The 21533-nt window shown below is 44.2% G+C and overlaps 1 protein-coding gene across 3 annotated transcripts in view; it reads right to left on the minus strand.

Moving 5' to 3' along the window:
• FAM114A1 (family with sequence similarity 114 member A1) overlaps positions 1 to 21533 on the minus strand; it is a 72763-nt gene that overhangs the window by 15156 nt on the left and 36074 nt on the right. For all 3 annotated transcript variants that reach the window (XM_083158444.1, XM_083158434.1, XM_083158441.1), the window contains exons 7-9: positions 1812 to 1964; positions 1564 to 1687; positions 786 to 871 (exon numbers count right to left, since the gene is read on the minus strand). In XM_083158444.1, the coding sequence (XP_083014570.1) occupies positions 786 to 871; positions 1564 to 1687; positions 1812 to 1964 (363 nt within the window). The remainder of the gene's footprint in view (positions 1 to 785; positions 872 to 1563; positions 1688 to 1811; positions 1965 to 21533) is intronic.

Genomic DNA, 21533 nt, shown 5'->3' on the forward strand with positions numbered 1-21533 from the left:
GGTAATAAAGTAAATATATACAGGTTTGGGTTATCAATCATATCTAATCTTATCAAACAAATCTTTGCGTTATCAATAGATATACAGTATAGAGCACAATGACACAATAAATGCACAGCACTAACACAACCTGATGACTGTGGTCTTGCTTTGTTCTGTGCATCAGAAATAGATGACAAGGAACCCATGGACAGGGCAGCCGAGAAGGGGGGGGGGGGCAGGTACTAATTACCTGGGCCCGGGCTTGCTGGAGGGGCCCTTCAGGAGCCCTGGTCCGACCCCTCCCTTCCCCCTCCGTCCCTCCTGGGCAGCAACAGCAGCACACACTTTTACAGCATGCTCAGGCTCAGCATGAGCGTCTCACTGACTGCGTGAGAGCTCATGCTGAGCCTGCTGTCAGCACAGTACATGCTGTAGGTGTGTGCTGCTGCTGCTGCTCAATTTAGATTTTTTAGAGTTTTCTTTCACCCCCCTCTAAACATTTTGGGGGCGTGGCCAAAGTGTGGGAGGTGGCCACACCTCCCACACTTCGGCCACGCCCCCAAAATTTAACCGGGGCCCAGCATTCCTCTCGGCTGCCCTGCCCATTGACACTGTGTGCTCATTTATATTAAATACAACAACACTGTAGAGCAATTCTGAATGAGATTTGAATGTCCTTGGTGTCACCAGTATTGGAATGAGAAATAATGAGGATTGTGAAGAACGACAGATTGGAATAATCTAAATATGTTCATATCATTATAAAATATCTAACGGTATTAATAATAGATGAGAGCACAGACCTTATTCAGCTTGTCAGGTGTAGCAGCAACATGAAGATCAAACAGTAACTCAGTGAGCACGCTGGCAAACTCCTCTGTCGCTTCCTCTGTGAATACAACATTGGCAAGAGTTACATCCATATTAGATTTATTAATAATTATCCATATTATTATTATTATTATTAATTAACCATAGTATTATTTGTACTATTATTAATTGTCCATATTTTTATTATTTTGTAATGATAATCAGCAGTAACAGTAGAGCAGCAATCAATGAATTGTAGCAACAAAAAAAAAAAAAATCTCAGCAATTAGTAAAATGATAATTATCCCCCTTTTAGATCCCCCGCCACATAGGCCTCCAGCATTAGAGTCTGAGAATGTTGACAATTTAGCAATGACATAGGGGGAGATGTATCAAACCTTCTAAATAAGAAGTGGTGGTGTTCCCATAGCAACCAACCTGGTTCCAGATAGGAAAACAGGTGGTGTTGCCCATTGGAGCAAATAAGATTCTGGATTTTGTTTTATAGAATGTACTAGGTAAGGATATTACATTCTATAAAACGATATCCAGAATCTTATTAGCTCCAATGGGCAACACCACCTGTGGTCCTATTTGTACGGTTTGATAGAACATGAAATGTTTTGTCCAATCAGCTGCGGCTTGATTTTTGAGTGCTCTAGTCTCTGGAGCTTGGATAATACAGTGAATGAAGACATGAGGACATGCGTGTATGTATCTTGGTAATAGCAGGGGTGGCGGGCAGGGACGTCACAGTTTATTACTATTTACCTTTAGTACATGTGTCCTCTTCATTATCAACATCTTTCTGAAGAAAAATCTCCTTGATCACAATTAGATCTGCTTTTAATGGTTCCAGTTTTTCCTCTCCCAATGATGAGAGATACAACTGAACCTGAGGAGAAATGGATAATATAAAATACATAGCGACACACCTCCATTTTCTTACTGCTATGGTCACCCAAAACCCCCAAGAAACTGAATGGAAAATAAATTTTGGCAGAATCGTTTCCACTTACCTTTGTCTCGCTTTCATTGGAGAGTATTTCCAGAGCCTCCAGGTGTGACAGGCCCTGGTACTCATCAAACAGCAGCCCATAGTGCGCTGTCCTCTCATCAGACACCTGCTCCGCCAGCCTCTGCTTTTCTTTCTCCTTAGCTTCTCTCAGCATCTACAAAAAACAAGAAACCAGATGCTTGTTATCGGCCATATATTCCATAATACACCTACATACCCTCCAACATTTGAAGATAAGAAATCGGTACACATTCAGGAAGGGGGCATGGCCATGATCAAAGGGGCGTGGTCAGGGGCAAAAAAGGTGTAACCACGTCCCCTTTCCGAATGTGTACTGTGCACCAACTACTACACGTATCATGGGCTGCTGGCATATTACGTATATTTAATATACTTATTTAATATGCCAGCAGCCCACCAAGCCACCATGTGACATGAGCTGCAGGCCTGGCAGTAGGTGCACATGTCACGCGATGGAGACTGGTCAAGTGAGGAGATAATACATTTTATTATTCAAACTGCAGCCTGAGCCACCTACTTGCTGCACTGACTTGCTCGGAGTCTTATGTGGAAGTGGCAGACTCCGATGGCAAAGATGATCATCCCCCTTCACATGCGCCCGCCGCCGGGGCTGGCAACCGCAACCCTCTCAGCCCTCAGGCAGCGCAGATTTGCGTCCACAGTTACAGTCTGCGCAAGCGGATACTGAGGGCTGAGTCAATGTCCTTTCTCATGAGTGCGCAGTGCCGGCCCGTGATGCCATGACGCACGGGACCGGGCCCGCAATGCACTCTTGGGAACGGGGGAAGAGGGGATAGCTGGCGCAGCACCACCAGGCAGCTCAGTTGGAGCGGAGCCAGGAGGATTTTGATTATGAGCACAGTGAGTAATAACTGACCGCCGCAGGGAAAAGCGGTACAATTATAATTTGCCGGTACAGACTGTTAAAAAACTGTAAATTCGGTACAGTTGGAGGGTATGCACCTATTGTCTTCACTCTCAGTAGGGCAAACATAAATATATGTATTTATGTATTTTTATATAGTGCACACATATTCTGCAGCGCTGTACAGAGAATATTTGAACAATCACATCAGTCCCTGCCCCAGTGGAGCTTACAATCTATATTCCCTACCACACACACATTTATTTATTATTATTTATTAACAGTTTCTTATATAGCGCCTCATATTCGTTGCGCTTTACAAAAGGAGACAGTGATACAACAAACTGGGTATTTACAGACAGAAAAGGTAGGAGGGCCCTGCTCGCAAGCTTACAATCTATCGGGAAATAGGCATTGATACATAATGTAACCCTCAGTAATGGGTAATTATATACTAGTAGCGAAGTGCCTCCACCTAAACTTGTTTATAGTGTAGCTTAGGAAATCACTGTTAACTTATTTTAGTAATCAGACTGACTACCCTACCTCTCTCTTCTTTTACAGCTTTATAGGACTTAGATTCCACGGATACGGATGCAGTGTGAAAGTAAGTATGCTAACAAGGTTTAATCATTTAAATTCATATACACATATTCTATAGTTCCTATACACAACATCATATATTCTACAAACACATTAATAGCATTTCAAGGATTCTGATAACATTAGTTTCATATACAATACAATCACCTTCTTACACTCTAATTATACCCTAACTATTCACCTTCCTATTGCAGACACCTAAAGTCCCCTTCCCTTCCTAGTCATTATAACTATAATACCCAATTCCCCATAACATAGCCTTATTCAAGTAAGCTAATATCTTATTCTCTATACCTTATATCTGGCCAGATATATAACACTCTGATACATATATCATTCTGATACACAGTCTTAAGTGTGAGCTCATATGTTGGCGCGCGTTGGGGCCCGTGTCCAGTATTTATAGTGAGCGATTACTCTGATCCAGTTAAATTGTCAATGTAGATAGCTTGGATAGTCCCAGAGTGATCGCCTCTACAGTAAATGGTGTATAGGAGTCTATCCGTGTGGGCGTATAAAATAGTAGGATGTAAAGTTATGCACTACATTAGCTCTCACCGGTTAGTTGTCCAGTCTCTATCCGGGCTGTGAGGGGTTAACGGTTAGCTATGCTATCCAGCAGGGTTTCTCAATGCTGCCTCGTGATTGGTACACTCATGTCCGCTAGTAGCAGTCACAGTGGCAGAGCAGCGTCTGAGTTACTTTCCTCGCGGCTTGGGCTCAGGGACCACACTCTGGCTTCTAGCTTACAGGTGCGCTGTCGGGTCTTTACAGTGGCAGAGCAGCGTCTGAGTTACTTTCGGCGGCTTGGGCTCTGGGACCACACTCTGGCTTCTAGCTTACAGGTGCGCTGTCGGGTCTTTATCTGGCTCTGGGGCACGTGAGGTGGCGGCGAAGCTGGACTCCGCTTCCCCCACGATGGGAGGGTAAGCTACCAGCCTCAGGTCTAAGCGGCTCCCAGTCCCTCGCCTATAGGGAAGTTCCGCTAGAGACCTGGCTGCTATCGCCGCTGCCGCTGCTGCAGGTCACTCTCTCCGTGCCACCGCTGCGTTGCCTCTCGTCACTCCTGCTATCACCGCTACCCCGCTGTCCGCTGTCGCTGCTCCAAAAACCCGGTCAGGTATGTCCAACAACCAACCCTTCTCTGCTGTGTCCAGTATCTTCCCGTGCGACCTTAACGGCATCCTCTCAGCCAGTATCAGCATCATCCCTGACTCGTGCATTAATACTGTGCAACTAGCTCCAATGTCTATCATCTCGCCCATAAGCACGTTACATATTACATTACATGGCCAACAAAATCATACAACACTTTATCTCTATGTAACAATGAGCATATGGTTACATTCTTGGATATAAGGTTACATTCTCTTCCCCTGGTGATTAGGAGAGAGCTTGCTTCCAAATCACCATCTTCATTTATTTATTCTATGCAGATAGGAAATAAGGCCATGCATAAATGGCCAAAGGGTATATTACGGCGGGTATCACACTAGGTTCTCCCAATTTATCATATGTTAGAATTGAGGGCGGCATGCGCATCCTCTGTGGTCTCATATTTATGGTGGCACTAGCAGGACTACCTTGTTCACCCATATCATCTCTAAATCGTTGTTCTCTGACCACATCGCTACCACCCTCTTCCAAATCTGCATATCCCGAGGTATTCTCCCAGGACTTGTTGACGTTACTGTCAGTATCAGAACTAACCTCGTCTTTATAATAATGTCCAGGACAACATTCATCAAACATTTCTTCCTCTCTTTCCCCATCAACAGCATGAGTCGAATTATTATAATCAGTTAGATGTCTGTCTTGCTTTTCCTGGGTATTCCTCCCCAGGTGAAGCCCTTCCATTCTAACTTCTTTACCAATAGGTAACAGGTGCTGTCTATGGTAAGTTAACATTTTTTCTCCCCCCTCCTCAGGTTTTATCTTATATACTGGCAGATCATATAACTTTTCGACTATTATAAACGGATCTTCTCTCCATCTATTGGAGATTTTCACACCTCTGGGGGTCCCAAATTTCCTCAGCAACACCCTGTCTCCAGGGCTAAGCTCCTGTTCCCTTACTTTACTATCATACATCCTCTTATTTTTTAACCCCAATTTTCTTGCAGTTTCTGAGGCCAATTGGTACGCCTCCTGCAATTCTTCCCTTAACCTCTCTATATACTTGCTGTGTGGTAACGCTGAGCTATTCTTACTTTCCGGTTTTACATTCAGGCTAACATCTATAGGGAGCTTAGCTTCCCTTCCAAACATGAGAAAGTAGGGGGAATATCTAGTCGATTCATTCATAGTGCAATTGTAAGCATGTACTAATCGCTCTACATGTCTCTTCCAATGTTTCTTATCTAGCGGGTTGAGTGTCCCCAGCATATTCAACAAAGTCCTATTAAACCGTTCTGGTTGTGGGTGCCCTTGAGAGTGATATGGGGTAGTCTTGGATTTCACAATCCCACACAATAAACAGATTTCTCTAATCAGTCGGCTTTCGAATTCCCTACCTCGGTCTGAATGTAGTCTATTGGGTAGACCATAATGGACAAAAAACTTATTCCATAAAGTATTGGCTACGGTCATTGCTTTTTGATTAGGGGTCACGTATGCCTGAGCGTAACGAGTAAAGTGGTCAGTCACCACTAATATGTGACATTTCTTCCCATCTCCTACATCTAGTGTCAAGAAATCCATACACACAATATCCATGGGTCCACTACTTTTGAAAGACACCATGGGGGCATGTTGGGTAGCCACTGTTTTTCTTACTACACAACTTCCACAGTTGCGGCAGTAATCTTCTACATCCCTTCTCATTCCCGGCCAGTAAAATCTCTGGGACATCAGTCCTACAGTCTTTTCGACACCCAGATGCCCATGATCGTCATGTAGAGTCTGCAGTGCTATGGGTCTAAATCTTTCTGGTAAGACCAATTGGTAGCTAGTTTCTCCATTGGTCCTCTCTATCTTTTTATAAAGTACCCCGTCTCTTATCTCTAGCCACTTCTCTTGTCTCTTCAAGAGTTTGGCCTTTTCTGAGAGTGATAGCGAGGTTGTTCTTCCAGGTGAGCGTTTTTTTTCTAGTATTAGATAATATACGTCTCTAATGTTACGGTCAGCCAGTTGCGCCCTCTTCATTTGCACTGGCCGAATCATGGGCAACCCCTCCATCTCTAACCGTCCCAACCAACAATAAGACAGGGGTAAAGCCTTTGGGGTGGCACCTAGGGAGCCTATAGCACCAGTACCACTCAAGTACTCACTCACGAGTAATGTATCCTTTTGATTTCTTATTTGCCGACACATTCCTTTTATATCTCCCATTGGAATCTCCACCCAGTCTTCATCCTCACTTGTCGGCTCTGGACGCCCTGGTATTCTAGACAGTGCATCGGCATCAATATTACTCACTCCCGGTCTGTATTTAATAGAAAAGTTGTACAGTGCTAAGGCTGCCAGCCACCTATGTCCGGTCGCGTCTAACTTTGCAGTGGTGAGGATATATGTTAGGGGGTTGTTGTCAGTGTGAATTTCAAATTGCACCCCATATAAATACTCATGGAACTTCTCTACCACACACCATTTTAAAGCTAGAAATTCCAATTTGTGGGTTGGGTAATTCTTTTCACTGCTGGTTAACCCCCTACTGGCGAAAGAAACAGGTCTATTCTTTTTACTGGTTGGGCAAGCCTGTATAATACTCCCCCTATTCCTTCTTGAGAAGCATCAACATGAAGTATATATGGGTCATTAGGGTTCGCATAAGCGAGCACAGGGGTGTGGGTGAGTTCCTCTTTCAGCCGAATAAAGGATACCTCGCACGGCGGGGTCCACCTTTCCCCAAATAACTCCTCAGGCCTATACAACTTCTGTTCTTTATTGTTATTGTTCCGATTAAGGTTCTTTTTTTTGTTAGGAGGTGGATATCCCTTAGTTAATTCAGTAAGGGGCTTCGCTATTGGCGAATAATTTGGGACGAATCGCCGGTAGTATCCGCAAAACCCCAGAAAAGACCTCAGCTCTTTGAGCTTAGTGGGTCTTGGCCAGGCTCTAACAGCCTCCACCTTTTCCGGATCGGTGGCTATCCCTTCCCGACTCACCACATGACCTAGGTATTTTACCGATGCTTGACACAGAATACATTTATCTATTGATAATTTCAGGCCCCCCTCAATAAGCCGGTCAATCACTTTCAAAAGACGGTCATTGTGCTCTGTTAATGTTTTCCCAAAAACAATTATATCGTCAAGATACACTAGTACCTCCCGATAGTTCATGTCGCCTATAGCCTTCTCCATAGTCCTTTGGAACGTGGCTGGTGCCCCTTTAATCCCCTGAGGCATCTTCAAAAATTCGAAAAAACCCAAAGGACATATGAACGCCGTTTTTTCTTGATCCTCCTTCCTCATAGGGATCTGATAAAACCCATTCCTTAAATCTAGAACAGAAAACCAACCACTCCCTTGTAAACAGTCTAAGGCTTCATCAATCCGAGGCACGGTGTATTGGTCAGGTACGGTGCGAGAATTTAAGGTTCTATAATCTACGCACATCCTTATCTTTCCCGTCTTTTTTCTGGCTACCACTATGGGAGAGGCGTACGGACTTCTGGACTCAACAATCATTTGATTTTCTAATAACCCTTTAAGGTGTAACCTAACGTCTTCGAAATCGGCAGGGGCTATTCTGCGAGAGCGTTCCCTAAATGGACTATCGTTGGTGAGATTTATTTGATGCTCCACCCCTACGGCTACCCCCAGGTCCCACTCCCCTTTTGAGAAACCACACTCCTTTTCTTTTAATGCTTCTATGAGTTCTTTCTTTTCTTCCCCAGTAATGTCACTTCCGGTGAAGCACGACTCGAATTGGCTTTGCCCTACAGTCACATTGAGTGACCTACCATATTCATAACTATCGTCTCTACAAGTCTGTGTCTGTGTCTCATTACCCTCCTCTGCTAAACACCACTTAGACAATTCCCTATACAATCTGGTATTGGTACCTATAATAATAGGCAGTTCGTTGGCATCTCTTCCCATCTCGGGACATATAAGGGCGACAACAGGGACTGTTAAACCACTCTCTCCGTCTCCTCCCAGCCTTATCTCCACCTCCACATATCCTAAGTATGGGTATTTTTCTACACTTAGTCCCCATATAACTAATCCATTTAAGGGTCTTATAGGAACCTCGGGTATGTACTTCTGATACCATGGCTCAAATATAATGGATACCTGCGATCCACTATCCAACAGTACCATACATCTCACTCCATTTATTTCTGCGGTTACCGATGGTATGGGTCCTAAAAGTCCTTCCGGGATCGAACCATTTCCATTCCACCAAATTTTCCCCATTACCTCTACTTCATTCCTGGGGGGAACTGAGAGGGGCTCACAGTTCTCCCCTACTCGTTTCCCTGATCAGATTCAGGGCTGGCCTGGCCGCCATTATCGTAGTCTGTGGGAGTTGGAAGATTAGTCCTGTTCCTGTTAAACTGACCATTGATACACTCAAATGCCCGATGCCCTAGTCTGCCACATTCAAAACATCTCCTATTCACACCTCTATAACCTCTCCCCATGCCTCGGACGGTCAATTCAGAGTCCCGCTTAGCATGGTTATTTTGTACAGTCAATACTTGTTCTATCTTTTTGTTTTGTTCTTCTATTAACTTCAATATTTTATCCTCAAAAGCATCTTTCTCAATGATGGGCTTTACCACTTTCACCTTCTTAACCGTCCTGTCTCTCATTTCTATCAATACTTCTTCCTGTTTAATTTCTTTGAGCAATTCGTTGAACGTGGGTGGAGTATCTCTCAATACTGAACACCTTAATTTCTGTGCTACAAAGTCAGTTGTCTGAGCCCCTCGAAGCAGTTGTCTTATTCTGCTCTTATCTACGTCTCCTCTCTCTATCCCACTCTTTTCAACTATCTTATATAACAGCTTATCTAACCGTATTACATAAGTACTGAGTTTTTCCCCCACTTCTTGAAAAGTATGTTGGAACCTAGCCAGTAGTTCTCCCACGTCTTCTAGTGTCCCATATGCGTAATCTAGAGCCTCTAAATATGTCTCAAGTGTGGCTTGTGGGTTGCTTCTCCTAGCGGCTTGTACCACCCCCATCGCTGGTCCCCTTAGACTTTCGACTATTCTCTGCCGTTTAATCTTATCGGGGCACTGCCATTCTTCTGCCTGCTGTACTGCGGCCTCCTTCCAAGCCTCGTATGTTTCTTCCCCAATAGGAACAGGGCTTATACCAGAGAATAACCTCAGTCTCCTATAACTCCCCTCATAATGCCATCTCTCCAACTGGGAAACTACTCTATCTATGATGGTCTCGAACTGAGCTCCCTTTGTACTAGCTTCAGCGTCTTCAGCGGCATCACCATCTCTATCTCCCTTATCATTACTGTCTTCTGTAAATACAGGGAAACTTGCCGTCTCTCCGTCATTTATCGGCCATATGACCTGCCATCGTCTCCCTGTCTCCTCATCAGCTACCACCATGGACGGGAGCAAACAGCTATCAAGGTCTTTTTCATTCTCAATGAGGAAAGCGACCACCTTCCCCATGTCTCCTCTCCATCTATCTATAATCTTAGGTCGCACTATCCCATACAACTTATCGATGCACGTGATGACATCTCGATCTGAGAATTCTGTGAAGTTTCCCCCTACAGCTAAACACCTCTTCACGCTCCTCCCCTTCCTGATGCACCATTCATATATATCCTTTTCCGACAAAATACCCCTATGCTCCATCTCGGCAGTGCCTCCACTTGTAACCCTCAGTAATGGGTAATTATATACTAGTAGCGAAGTGCCTCCACCTAAACTTGTTTATAGTGTAGCTTAGGAAATCACGGTTAACTTATTTTAGTAATCAGACTGACTACCCTACCTCTCTCTTCTTTTACAGCTTTATAGGACTTAGATTCCACGGATACGGATGCAGTGTGAAAGTAAGTATGCTAACAAGGTTTAATCATTTAAATTCATATACACATATTCTATAGTTCCTATACACAACATCATATATTCTACAAACACATTAATAGCATTTCAAGGATTCTGATAACATTAGTTTCATATACAATACAATCACCTTCTTACACTCTAATTATACCCTAACTATTCACCTTCCTATTGCAGACACCTAAAGTCCCCTTCCCTTCCTAGTCATTATAACTATAATACCCAATTCCCCATAACATAGCCTTATTCAAGTAAGCTAATATCTTATTCTCTATACCTTATATCTGGCCAGATATATAACACTCTGATACATATATCATTCTGATACACAGTCTTAAGTGTGAGCTCATATGTTGGCGCGCGTTGGGGCCCGTGTCCAGTATTTATAGTGAGCGATTACTCTGATCCAGTTAAATTGTCAATGTAGATAGCTTGGATAGTCCCAGAGTGATCGCCTCTACAGTAAATGGTGTATAGGAGTCTATCCGTGTGGGCGTATAAAATAGTAGGATGTAAAGTTATGCACTACATTAGCTCTCACCGGTTAGTTGTCCAGTCTCTATCCGGGCTGTGAGGGGTTAACGGTTAGCTATGCTATCCAGCAGGGTTTCTCAATGCTGCCTCGTGATTGGTACACTCATGTCCGCTAGTAGCAGTCACAGTGGCAGAGCAGCGTCTGAGTTACTTTCCTCGCGGCTTGGGCTCAGGGACCACACTCTGGCTTCTAGCTTACAGGTGCGCTGTCGGGTCTTTACAGTGGCAGAGCAGCGTCTGAGTTACTTTCGGCGGCTTGGGCTCTGGGACCACACTCTGGCTTCTAGCTTACAGGTGCGCTGTCGGGTCTTTATCTGGCTCTGGGGCACGTGAGGTGGCGGCGAAGCTGGACTCCGCTTCCCCCACGATGGGAGGGTAAGCTACCAGCCTCAGGTCTAAGCGGCTCCCAGTCCCTCGCCTATAGGGAAGTTCCGCTAGAGACCTGGCTGCTATCGCCGCTGCCGCTGCTGCAGGTCACTCTTTCCGTGCCACCGCTGCGTTGCCTCTCGTCACTCCTGCTATCACCGCTACCCCGCTGTCCGCTGTCGCTGCTCCAAAAACCCGGTCAGGTATGTCCAACAACCAACCCTTCTCTGCTGTGTCCAGTATCTTCCCGTGCGACCTTAACGGCATCCTCTCAGCCAGTATCAGCATCATCCCTGACTCGTGCATTAATACTGTGCAACTAGCTCCAATGTCTATCATCTCGCCCATAAGCACGTTACATATTACATTACATGGCCAACAAAATCATACAACACTTTATCTCTATGTAACAATGAGCATATGGTTACATTCTTGGATATAAGGTTACATTCTGGATAGATACTGTATTCTTTTTTGCATCGATTCTAGCAGAATGCAAGGTTCCGTGACTGGTTCTGGAATTTGATAAGCTTGTCTGAAGAGATGAGTTTTCAGGGAAAGCTTATAGGTGAATTGCTAATTGTTAATTAGCTATGATTAATTTTGTTGGGAGCCAATTAACCTACCAATATATTTTTGGATTGTGTGAGGAAAACGGAGTACCTGGAGGAAACCCACACCAGCATGGGGAGAATATACAAATGCCACACAGTTAGGGCCAAGATGGGAATCTAAAACCATGGCCTCAGTGTTGTGAGGCAGTAGTGGTAACCAAGCATCATACCTCCCAACATGACCCTCTCCAGGAGGGACACATTGCTCTGCTCCTGCACTTGCCTCTTAATTTATAATTGCCATCACCTGTGTTGAAGCACCTTTCTTAGCAATTTACCTGTTCAACACAGATGAGGGTAATTATGCATTCAGAGGAAAGCCCAGGAGCAGAGCATTGTGTCCCTCCTGGAGAGGGTCATGTTGGGAGTGTGGTATGAAGCATTGTAATTGTGTTTGAAGGCAGGTATATATACAGCATATAACCAAGGTTTCTGTCTTATTAGTTTAAAACTCTAGGAAGGTGTTCGGAAATGGCTTGCGAAGAGATATTTTTTACAGATTCTATAAAAGATGGATAAGGCTTCCTAGGGTTATGGATGGAGTGTAAAGGAGGGTTCCAAAAGTCCAGGTCTTTAGGAACTTTTACCTCAGAAAAGGATAATGAATGCTTACATCTGCATCAGTGTGTAAAAATCACTTCAGCCTAGACAGGAAGTATCTCATTTTGCCTGTTGAACAAGTTGCTGAGAGGGCGAGATATTACAACAGTGACAAATGTAAGCAGTTTCCTGGTCACACGATACAATATTGCAGTCAGTATTAGAGAACTGGGTTGATGTCACTGCAGGTGACTGAAAAATCCCTGCGTGCTGGGTAATAAGCTGAAAAATATTAACTGTTTTATGTTGAAATATAAACGTGGCTGGCTTTTCTGTGTGCTGCTATTGTACTATTCAAAAATAATGAACTGATTTCATGACTCATTGATTTCAGTTCTCAAGGATTGTCATGAAATGAGTCACTGACCAATTGAAAGAGGAGGTTTCGAAGTTTCGAATGGCAGCCACAGAGGTGATGTAGTTGTGTTGTTTCCCTGGCAACATTCGTTGATTGTTGACCATTGGAATGGCAAAACTCAGCAAAGGCGTTCTGCGTTCTCGAGTTCGCAAAAACAAATTCAGTTGCACACCCTCTCCTAAGAACATTCAAGAGAATGGGTGTGCACCTGATGGTTTAACCCCTTCACGACATTTGACGTATATATACGTCATGGCCGGGAAGTACTTCCCGACCGTTGACGTATATATACGTCATGGCTTAAAACTGTCACTGCGTCTAGAGACGCAGTGACAGAGGGACGATGTCTGCTGTCCCTGACAGCAGACATGTCCGTGCATGCCCAGGGGGGGCGGCGATGCCGCCCCCCCGTCGGCGATCGCTGTGATTGGCTGTTCATTGTGAACAGCCATTCACAGCGTTTTCTGTGTCACCGGCGAATAACGTTCGCCGGTGACACGGGATCGGAGGTGATTGGTGCTGTAAAGTACAGCACCAATCACCGCGGGGTGTAAGGGTGACACTGGTGTCACCCCACCTCACCCCTCCCGCCCCCAAAGGCCGTGATTGGTTCGTCGGACCGACGGACCAATCACAGCCATGGAGGGGGGTTTAAACTAACGGTGACTGCACTGCAGACGCCATTCCGGTCTGGAATAGCGTGCAGTGCGGTCACCGTGCCCAGCTGCCGCCTATACTGACCAGAACCCATCCAAAATACTTACCTGATCATTGATATTGCTTATGCTTGTGACATCTTGTGACATCCTGTGACATCTTGTGCTGCTGCGATTTATTAGATAGAGAGAGAGTTAGAGAGAGAGAGATAGAGAGAGATAGAGAGAGATAGAGAGGCCTAGTGCTATATTTTGTGCTGCTGCAGTGTGATAGAGCTATAGATAGAGAGATAGAGAGAGATAGAGAGAGATAGAGAGAGATAGAGAGAGATAGATAGAGAGAGAGATAGTGACAGATTGTGCTATATATTTTTTATATAACTGAAAGAGATAGAGAGAGATAGAGAGAGATAGAGAGGCCTAGTGCTATATTTTGTGCTGCTGCAGTGTGATAGAGCTATAGATAGATAGAGAGAGATAGAGAGAGATAGAGAGAGAGAGATAGAGAGAGATAGAGAGATAGTGACAGATTGTGCTATATATTTTTTATATAACTGACTGCTGCCCCCCCTTTTGTGCTGATCAGTATAAATTAACTGATCAGCAACTTTTTGGGGGCGCAGGTTTTTTTTTATATATATAGATATACCTGTCAGTGCTGCTGCTGCAGTGTCATAGAGTGATAGATAGTGAGAGATAGAGAGATAGAGAGAGATAGTGACAGAGAGTGATAGAGAGTGCTAAATTTTGTGTCTGCTGCCCCCGCCTTTTGTGCTGATCACTATATCTGAGGTGATCAGCAACTTTTTGGGGGTACAGAGGTTTTTTTTTTTATATATACCTGTCAGTACCACCAAAGGTTGTGCACCTGCTGCCCCTCACTGGTAATCAGTGTCGCATCACTGATCACCTTTTTTTATTTTTTTGTGAGTGCTGTGGGGTCTTTTTTACATTTTTTTTTTTTACACACACTGTGATTTTGTGTGTGTCCTGTGGCCACTGTGCGCTGATCAGTGACGTACATCACTGATCAGCTTTTTCGGCACAGGGTTGATCTATTTTTTTTTTTTTTTTGGATCAAATTCCTGTTGCCTTTGAGCGCTGTTCAGTGACGGACGTTACTGACCAACATCTGTGCTCAATTTTTGGCGCAGGACCTTTTTTTTTTTTAACCCCTTCCATTTTTTTTTTTTAACCCCTTCCATTTTTTTTTTAACCCCTTCCATTTTTTTTTTTAACCCCTTCCATTTTTTTTTTTTTGAACCCTTCAATTTTTTTTTTTTTGTATTTTTTTTTTTCTGCACTACACACTACATACCCCCCGGGTTGAAATAAAGTTTGTACCCCCCCCCTACACTATACACGTGTTGAAACATTTCACTACCAGTAACACAAAAATATAAATGGCATCCCAAATGTCATCCCAAATGTCGTCCCAGTCATCCAGGAGAATGTATTCGGTGGAGGAGGCATATGCCATGCTTGCCTCTGACTCTGACACAGCCAGTGAGGCAAGCGGGGAATTTGAAGGATTTGTCTTAAGCTCCTCTTCCTCCTCTGATGATGAGGGACCCCCTCAAAGACGCCCCCGTAGAGCAGCTGAGACCCCCCCCCCAATAATTGATCTCGTATGGACCCCACCACCAGACAATTTTGAGCCCCAGGTTCCTGAGTTTTTGGCCATCCCAGGAATCCAATTTGATTCAACAGGTCTCAGAGAAATTGACTTTTTCAAATTATTTTTCTCTGATGATTTTATAAATTTAATGGTGGACCAAACTAATTTATATGCCCAGCAGTTTATTGCTCAAAACCCCACGTCATCATTTGCTAGGTGGAGCCCTGTAGATGCAGTAGAGATGATGACGTTTTGGGGTCTGGTGTTACATATGGGCATAGTAAAAAAGCCACAAATTAGGCAATATTGGAGTACAGATGTTCTGTACAGCACCCCATTTCACCGTATGGCCATGCCCCGGGCTCGTTTTGAGGCAATCCATAAATTTATACATTACACCGATAATGCACAGTGCCCACCCAGAGATGATCCCACCTTTGACAGGCTATTCAAAGTCAGGCCGGTCATTGATCATTTCAGTGCCAAATTTGCAGAGCTATACATCCCTGATAAATGTATTAGTATCGACGAGTCCCTTATACATTTTAAAGGAAGGGTTAAATTCCGCCAGTACCTTCCCAGTAAGAGGGCAAGGTATGGCATAAAAATGTATAAGCTGTGTGAAAGCATCACAGGGTACACCCACAAGTTTAGGGTATATGAAGGGAAGGATTCAAGAATTGAACCACCAGAATGCCCCCCCTCCCTCGTAGGTGTTAGTGGAAAAATTGTCTGGGATTTAATGCACCCCTTCCTGGATAAGGGTTATCACCTCTATGTGGATAACTTTTACACCAGCATCCCCCTGTTTAAGGCCCTTGGTTCAAGAGGTACAGCAGCTTGCGGTACTGTGCGCAAGAACCAAAGAGGCCTCCCCAAAACGCACATTGCCCAAGTAATGAGAAGGGGTGAAAGCAGGGGAATATGCACCGAAAATATGTTGTTGGTCAAATATAAGGACAAGAGGGATGTCCTTATACTGACAACAATTCATGGAGACAGTACCACCTCCATCCCTGTACGAGGTACCAGTACCCACACCTCAAAACCAAATTGTATCCTAGATTACAATAAGTACATGGGCGGAGTGGATCTTTCAGATCAGGTACTGAAGCCGTACAGTGCCCTGCGGAAAACAAATATCTGGTACAAGAAGCTGGCCGTGTATATCATCCAGATGGCACTGTATAACGCTTACGTGCTATTCCGTTCTACCGGCCAGAGGGGGACATTTATGCACTTTCAAGAGGAAGTCATAAAGAGCCTAACATTTGGGAATCAGCAGGCAGAGGGCCCCAGTACTTCTAGTACTGGACCCCGTATTGTACCAGGGCAGCATTTTCCCAACGAAATCCCCTCCACTGCAAGAAAGGGCAGGACACAAAAAAGGTGCAAAGTTTGCTATAAAAAGGGAATAAGAAAGGAAACTATTTTCCACTGTGAAACTTGCCCCGACAAACCCGGCCTATGTATAAAGGAGTGTTTCAAAATATACCACACATCTATGGATTATTAGGTTCATCATTTCACCGTGCTTCGGGGGTCTTGCTAATGCCACATAGCACCCACCATTCATTCCACCAGAATCTGAGCTGCAAAAACCAAAAATCACTCCTTCCCTTCTGAGTCCTGCCATGCACCCAACTGGTATTTTTTGGTCACATGTGAGGCATTGCCGTACTCTGGAGAAATTGGGGCACAGATTTTGGGGTGCTTTGTCTCCTTCATTCCTTGTGAAAATGAAAAATTTTGAGCCAGAAGTACATTTTTGTGTAAAAAAATGTATTTTTTTCATTTTCACTGCCCAGTTGTACCAAAATTGATGAAACCCCTGGGGGTTTGAAATGTACACTATACCCCTAGATGAATTCCCTGAGGGGTGTAGTTTGCAAAATGGGGTCACTTGTGGGGGGGTTCCACTGTATTGGTAATGCAACATAGCACCCACCATTCATTCCACCAAAATCTGTGCTGCAAAATCCAAAAATCACTCCTTCCCTTCTGAGTCCTGCCATGCACCCAACTGGTATTTTTTGGTCACATGTGAGGCATTGCCGTACTCGGGAGAAATTGGGGCACAGATTTTGGGGTGCTTTGTCTCCTTCATTCCTTGTGAAAATGAAAAATTTTGAGCCAGAACTGCATGTTTGTGTAAAAAAATGTAATTTTCCATTTTCACATCCCAGTTGTACCAAAATTGGTGAAACCCCTGGGGGTTTGAAATGTACACTATACCCCTAGATGAATTCCCTGAGGGGTGTACTTTGCAAAATGGGGTGACTTGTGGGGGGGTTCCACTGTATTGGTGCTTTGGGAGTCTTGCTAATGCAACATAGCACCCACCATTCATTCCACCAAAATCTTTGCTGCAAAATCCAAAAATCACTCCTTCCCTTCTGAGTCCTGCCATGCACCCAACTGGTATTTTTTGGTCACATGTGAGGCATTGCCGTACTCGGGAGAAATTGGGGCACAGATTTTGGGGTGCTTTGTCTCCTTCATTCCTTGTGAAAATGAAAAATTTTGAGCCAGAACTGCATGTTTGTGTAAAAAAATGTAATTTTCCATTTTCACATCCCAGTTGTACCAAAATTGGTGAAACCCCTGGGGGTTTGAAATGTACACTATACCCCTAGATGAATTCCCTGAGGGGTGTACTTTGCAAAATGGGGTGACTTGTGGGGGGGTTCCACTGTATTGGTGCTTTGGGAGTCTTGCTAATGCAACATAGCACCCACCATTCATTCCACCAAAATCTTTGCTGCAAAATCCAAAAATCACTCCTTCCCTTCTGAGTCCTGCCATGCACCCAACTGGTATTTTTTGGTCACATGTGAGGCATTGCCGTACTCGGGAGAAATTGGGGCACAGATTTTGGGGTGCTTTGTCTCCTTCATTCCTTGTGAAAATGAAAAATTTTGAGCCAGAACTGCATGTTTGTGTAAAAAAATGTAATTTTCCATTTTCACATCCCAGTTGTACCAAAATTGGTGAAACCCCTGGGGGTTTGAAATGTACACTATACCCCTAGATGAATTCCCTGAGGGGTGTACTTTGCAAAATGGGGTGACTTGTGGGGGGGTTCCACTGTATTGGTGCTTTGGGAGTCTTGCTAATGCAAGATAGCACCCACCATTCATTCCACCAAAATCTTTGCTGCAAAATCCAAAAATCACTCCTTCCCTTCTGAGTCCTGCCATGCACCCAACTGGTATTTTTTGGTCACATGTGAGGCATTGCCGTACTCGGGAGAAATTGGGGCACAGATTTTGGGGTGCTTTGTCTCCTTCATTCCTTGTGAAAATGAAAAATTTTGAGCCAGAACTGCATGTTTGTGTAAAAAAATGTAATTTTCCATTTTCACATCCCAGTTGTACCAAAATTGGTGAAACCCCTGGGGGTTTGAAATGTACACTATACCCCTAGATGAATTCCCTGAGGGGTGTACTTTGCAAAATGGGGTGACTTGTGGGGGGGTTCCACTGTATTGGTGCTTTGGGAGTCTTGCTAATGCAACATAGCACCCACCATTCATTCCACCAAAATCTTTGCTGCAAAATCCAAAAATCACTCCTTCCCTTCTGAGTCCTGCCATGCACCCAACTGGTATTTTTTGGTCACATGTGAGGCATTGCCGTACTCGGGAGAAATTGGGGCACATATTTTGGGGTGCTTTGTCTCCTTCATTCCTTGTGAAAATGAAAAATTTTGAGCCAGAACTGCATGTTTGTGTAAAAAAATGTAATTTTCCATTTTCACATCCCAGTTGTACCAAAATTGGTGAAACCCCTGGGGGTTTGAAATGTACACTATACCCCTAGATGAATTCCCTGAGGGGTGTACTTTGCAAAATGGGGTGACTTGTGGGGGGGTTCCACTGTATTGGTGCTTTGGGAGTCTTGCTAATGCAACATAGCACCCACCATTCATTCCACCAAAATCTTTGCTGCAAAATCCAAAAATCACTCCTTCCCTTCTGAGTCCTGCCATGCACCCAACTGGTATTTTTTGGTCACATGTGAGGCATTGCCGTACTCGGGAGAAATTGGGGCACAGATTTTGGGGTGCTTTGTCTCCTTCATTCCTTGTGAAAATGAAAAATTTTGAGCCAGAACTGCATGTTTGTGTAAAAAAATGTAATTTTCCATTTTCACATCCCAGTTGTACCACAATTGGTGAAACCCCTGGGGGTTTGAAATGTACACTATACCCCTAGATGAATTCCCTGAGGGGTGTAGATTGCAAAATGGGGTGACTTGTGGGGGAGGTTCCTAACTTTTAGCACTTATGGTGCCTAGAAACCTACATGGTGCCTAAAAAAAAATCTCATAAAAAGGAGGCTCCAAAATCAAGTAGGTGCTCCTTCTATTATGAAGCCTGTGGTTTGGTCAAAGTGCACACTAGGGCCACATATAGGATATTTTTGAAAACAAAAGAATTGGGGGAATCAATTTTTAGTCACATTTCTCTAGTAAAATCTACTGTATTCGTTAGAAAAATGTATTAAAATTGAAACTCTGCAAAAAAAAAAGAAATTTTGAAATTTCACCTACACTTTGTTTTAATTCCTGTGAAACACCTAAAGGGTTAACAAACTTCCAAAATGCTGTTTTGAATACTGTGAGGGGTGCAGTTTTTGAAATGGCATCATTTATGGGGGTGTCTCACATACAAGTCCCTCAAAGTCACATCAGAACTGAACTGGTCCCTAAAAAAATCAGTGTTTGAAATTTTCATGAAAATTTGAGAATTTGCTATTCATATTGTAAGCCTCCTAGTGTCCAAAAAAATTAAAAGGAAGTTGAAATAATGATGGAAACATAAAGTAGACATATGGTCTATGTTAGTTATTAACTATTTTGAGTGGTATGATTATTTGTCTCACAAGCAGAAAATTTAACATTTTGCAAATTGCTAAATTTTCCATTTTTTCACGATATTTTGGTATTTTTCACAAAAAAACACAGACTGTATCGACGAAAATTTACCACTAACTTGAAGTACAATGTGTCACGAGAAAACAATCTCAAAATCACTGGGATAAGTAAAAGCAAAAAAAAGTTATCCCCACTTAAGTGAGACATGTCAGATTTGAAAAAAAGGGCTCTGTCATGAAGGCACAAACTGGCTCTGTCATGAAGGGGTTAAGATTTTTTGAATGAAAAAGTGCCCCAGCGATAGATTAGATTTTAATGAGGACAGCTACTGTGGAGGCTGCATATGAATGAAATTACAATTTCATATTTCTGAAGGGGAAAAAATAGGATTTATGGTCTTACCTTGATAAATCCCTTTCTTTGAGTCCATAGGGTGCACAGGAGTTCACGCTGGGTATGAGAGGTGAGGTAGCAGAGCGTGCACCAAAGGGTTACAAAAATGTACCCAGCATGCTCCCTGCCTCCCTTCTCCCTCATAACCCGCCCCCTGACCCTGGGTCACCAGTTTCGTTAGCAAGCCCAAGGTAGGAGCAGAGCCAGAGAAGAAGGAAGAGCAAACGCACGCCCACATAGCATACAGGCCCTAAAGCCATGGAACTTTCCTACATAGGAAGCCCCGCTACCAGGTGCGTCTGGGAGGGCGTCCTGTGCCCTCTATGGACTCAAAGAAAGGGATTTATCAAGGTAAGACCATAAATCCTATTTTATTTTTCGTCCACTAGGGGGCACAGGAGTTCACGCTGGGACGTCCTAAAGCTGTCCCCTCACGGGTGGGAGACGCTCCTGGACTGCGGAAAGCACATGTCTACCAAGCTGTGCATTAGCCGATGCAAAGGTATCAAATGCATAAAACTTGATAAAGGTCTGGGAAAAGGACCAAGTAGCCGCCTTACAGAGCTGTTCAGCCGAGGCGCCTCGATTAGCGGCCCAGGATGTACCCACAGACCTGGTAGAATGTGCAGTAATCCCCTCCGGGGGAGTAATCAGTGCGGAAAGATACGCTTGGCGAACCACTGATCTGAGCCAACTCGCCAAGGACTGTTTGGAAGCGGGCCAGCCCCTCTTATTGGCCCCATAAAGCACAAACAGTGAACCCGACTTACAAGTTGACTTAGTCCTGCGAAGATAAATCTGCAACGCACGGACTACATCAAGAGAAGCTTCAGCTTCAGAAGAACCTGGAAAAGAAGGCACCACTATTTCCTGGTTAAGGTGAAACTCAGACACCACCTTTGGAAGAAAATCCAGTTTGGTACAAAGAACCGCACTGTCCGGGTGAAATACCAGAAAAGACGGTTTCCATGATAATGCACTCATGTCAGACCCCCTTCGTGCTGAGGAAATAGCCAACAAGAAGCCACCTTCCAGGATAGCCATTTCAGATCCACCTCCTCCAGAGGCTCGAAAGGAGACGATTGAAGTGCCCGGAAAACCTCTAAAGAGGGACACCTCAACAGCCAGCCCGTCAAGGCCAGGCGACTCAAGACCGGGTGTCGGAATGGCCCCTGTGAAATTAGGTCTGGACGCAGAGGTAGACTCAGAGGAGAGGCTACCAACAGGTTC

The sequence above is a fragment of the Crinia signifera genome, chromosome 1, assembly GCF_055691185.1.
Source record: "Crinia signifera chromosome 1, ASM5569118v1, whole genome shotgun sequence".
Lineage (NCBI taxonomy): Eukaryota > Metazoa > Chordata > Amphibia > Anura > Myobatrachidae > Crinia > Crinia signifera.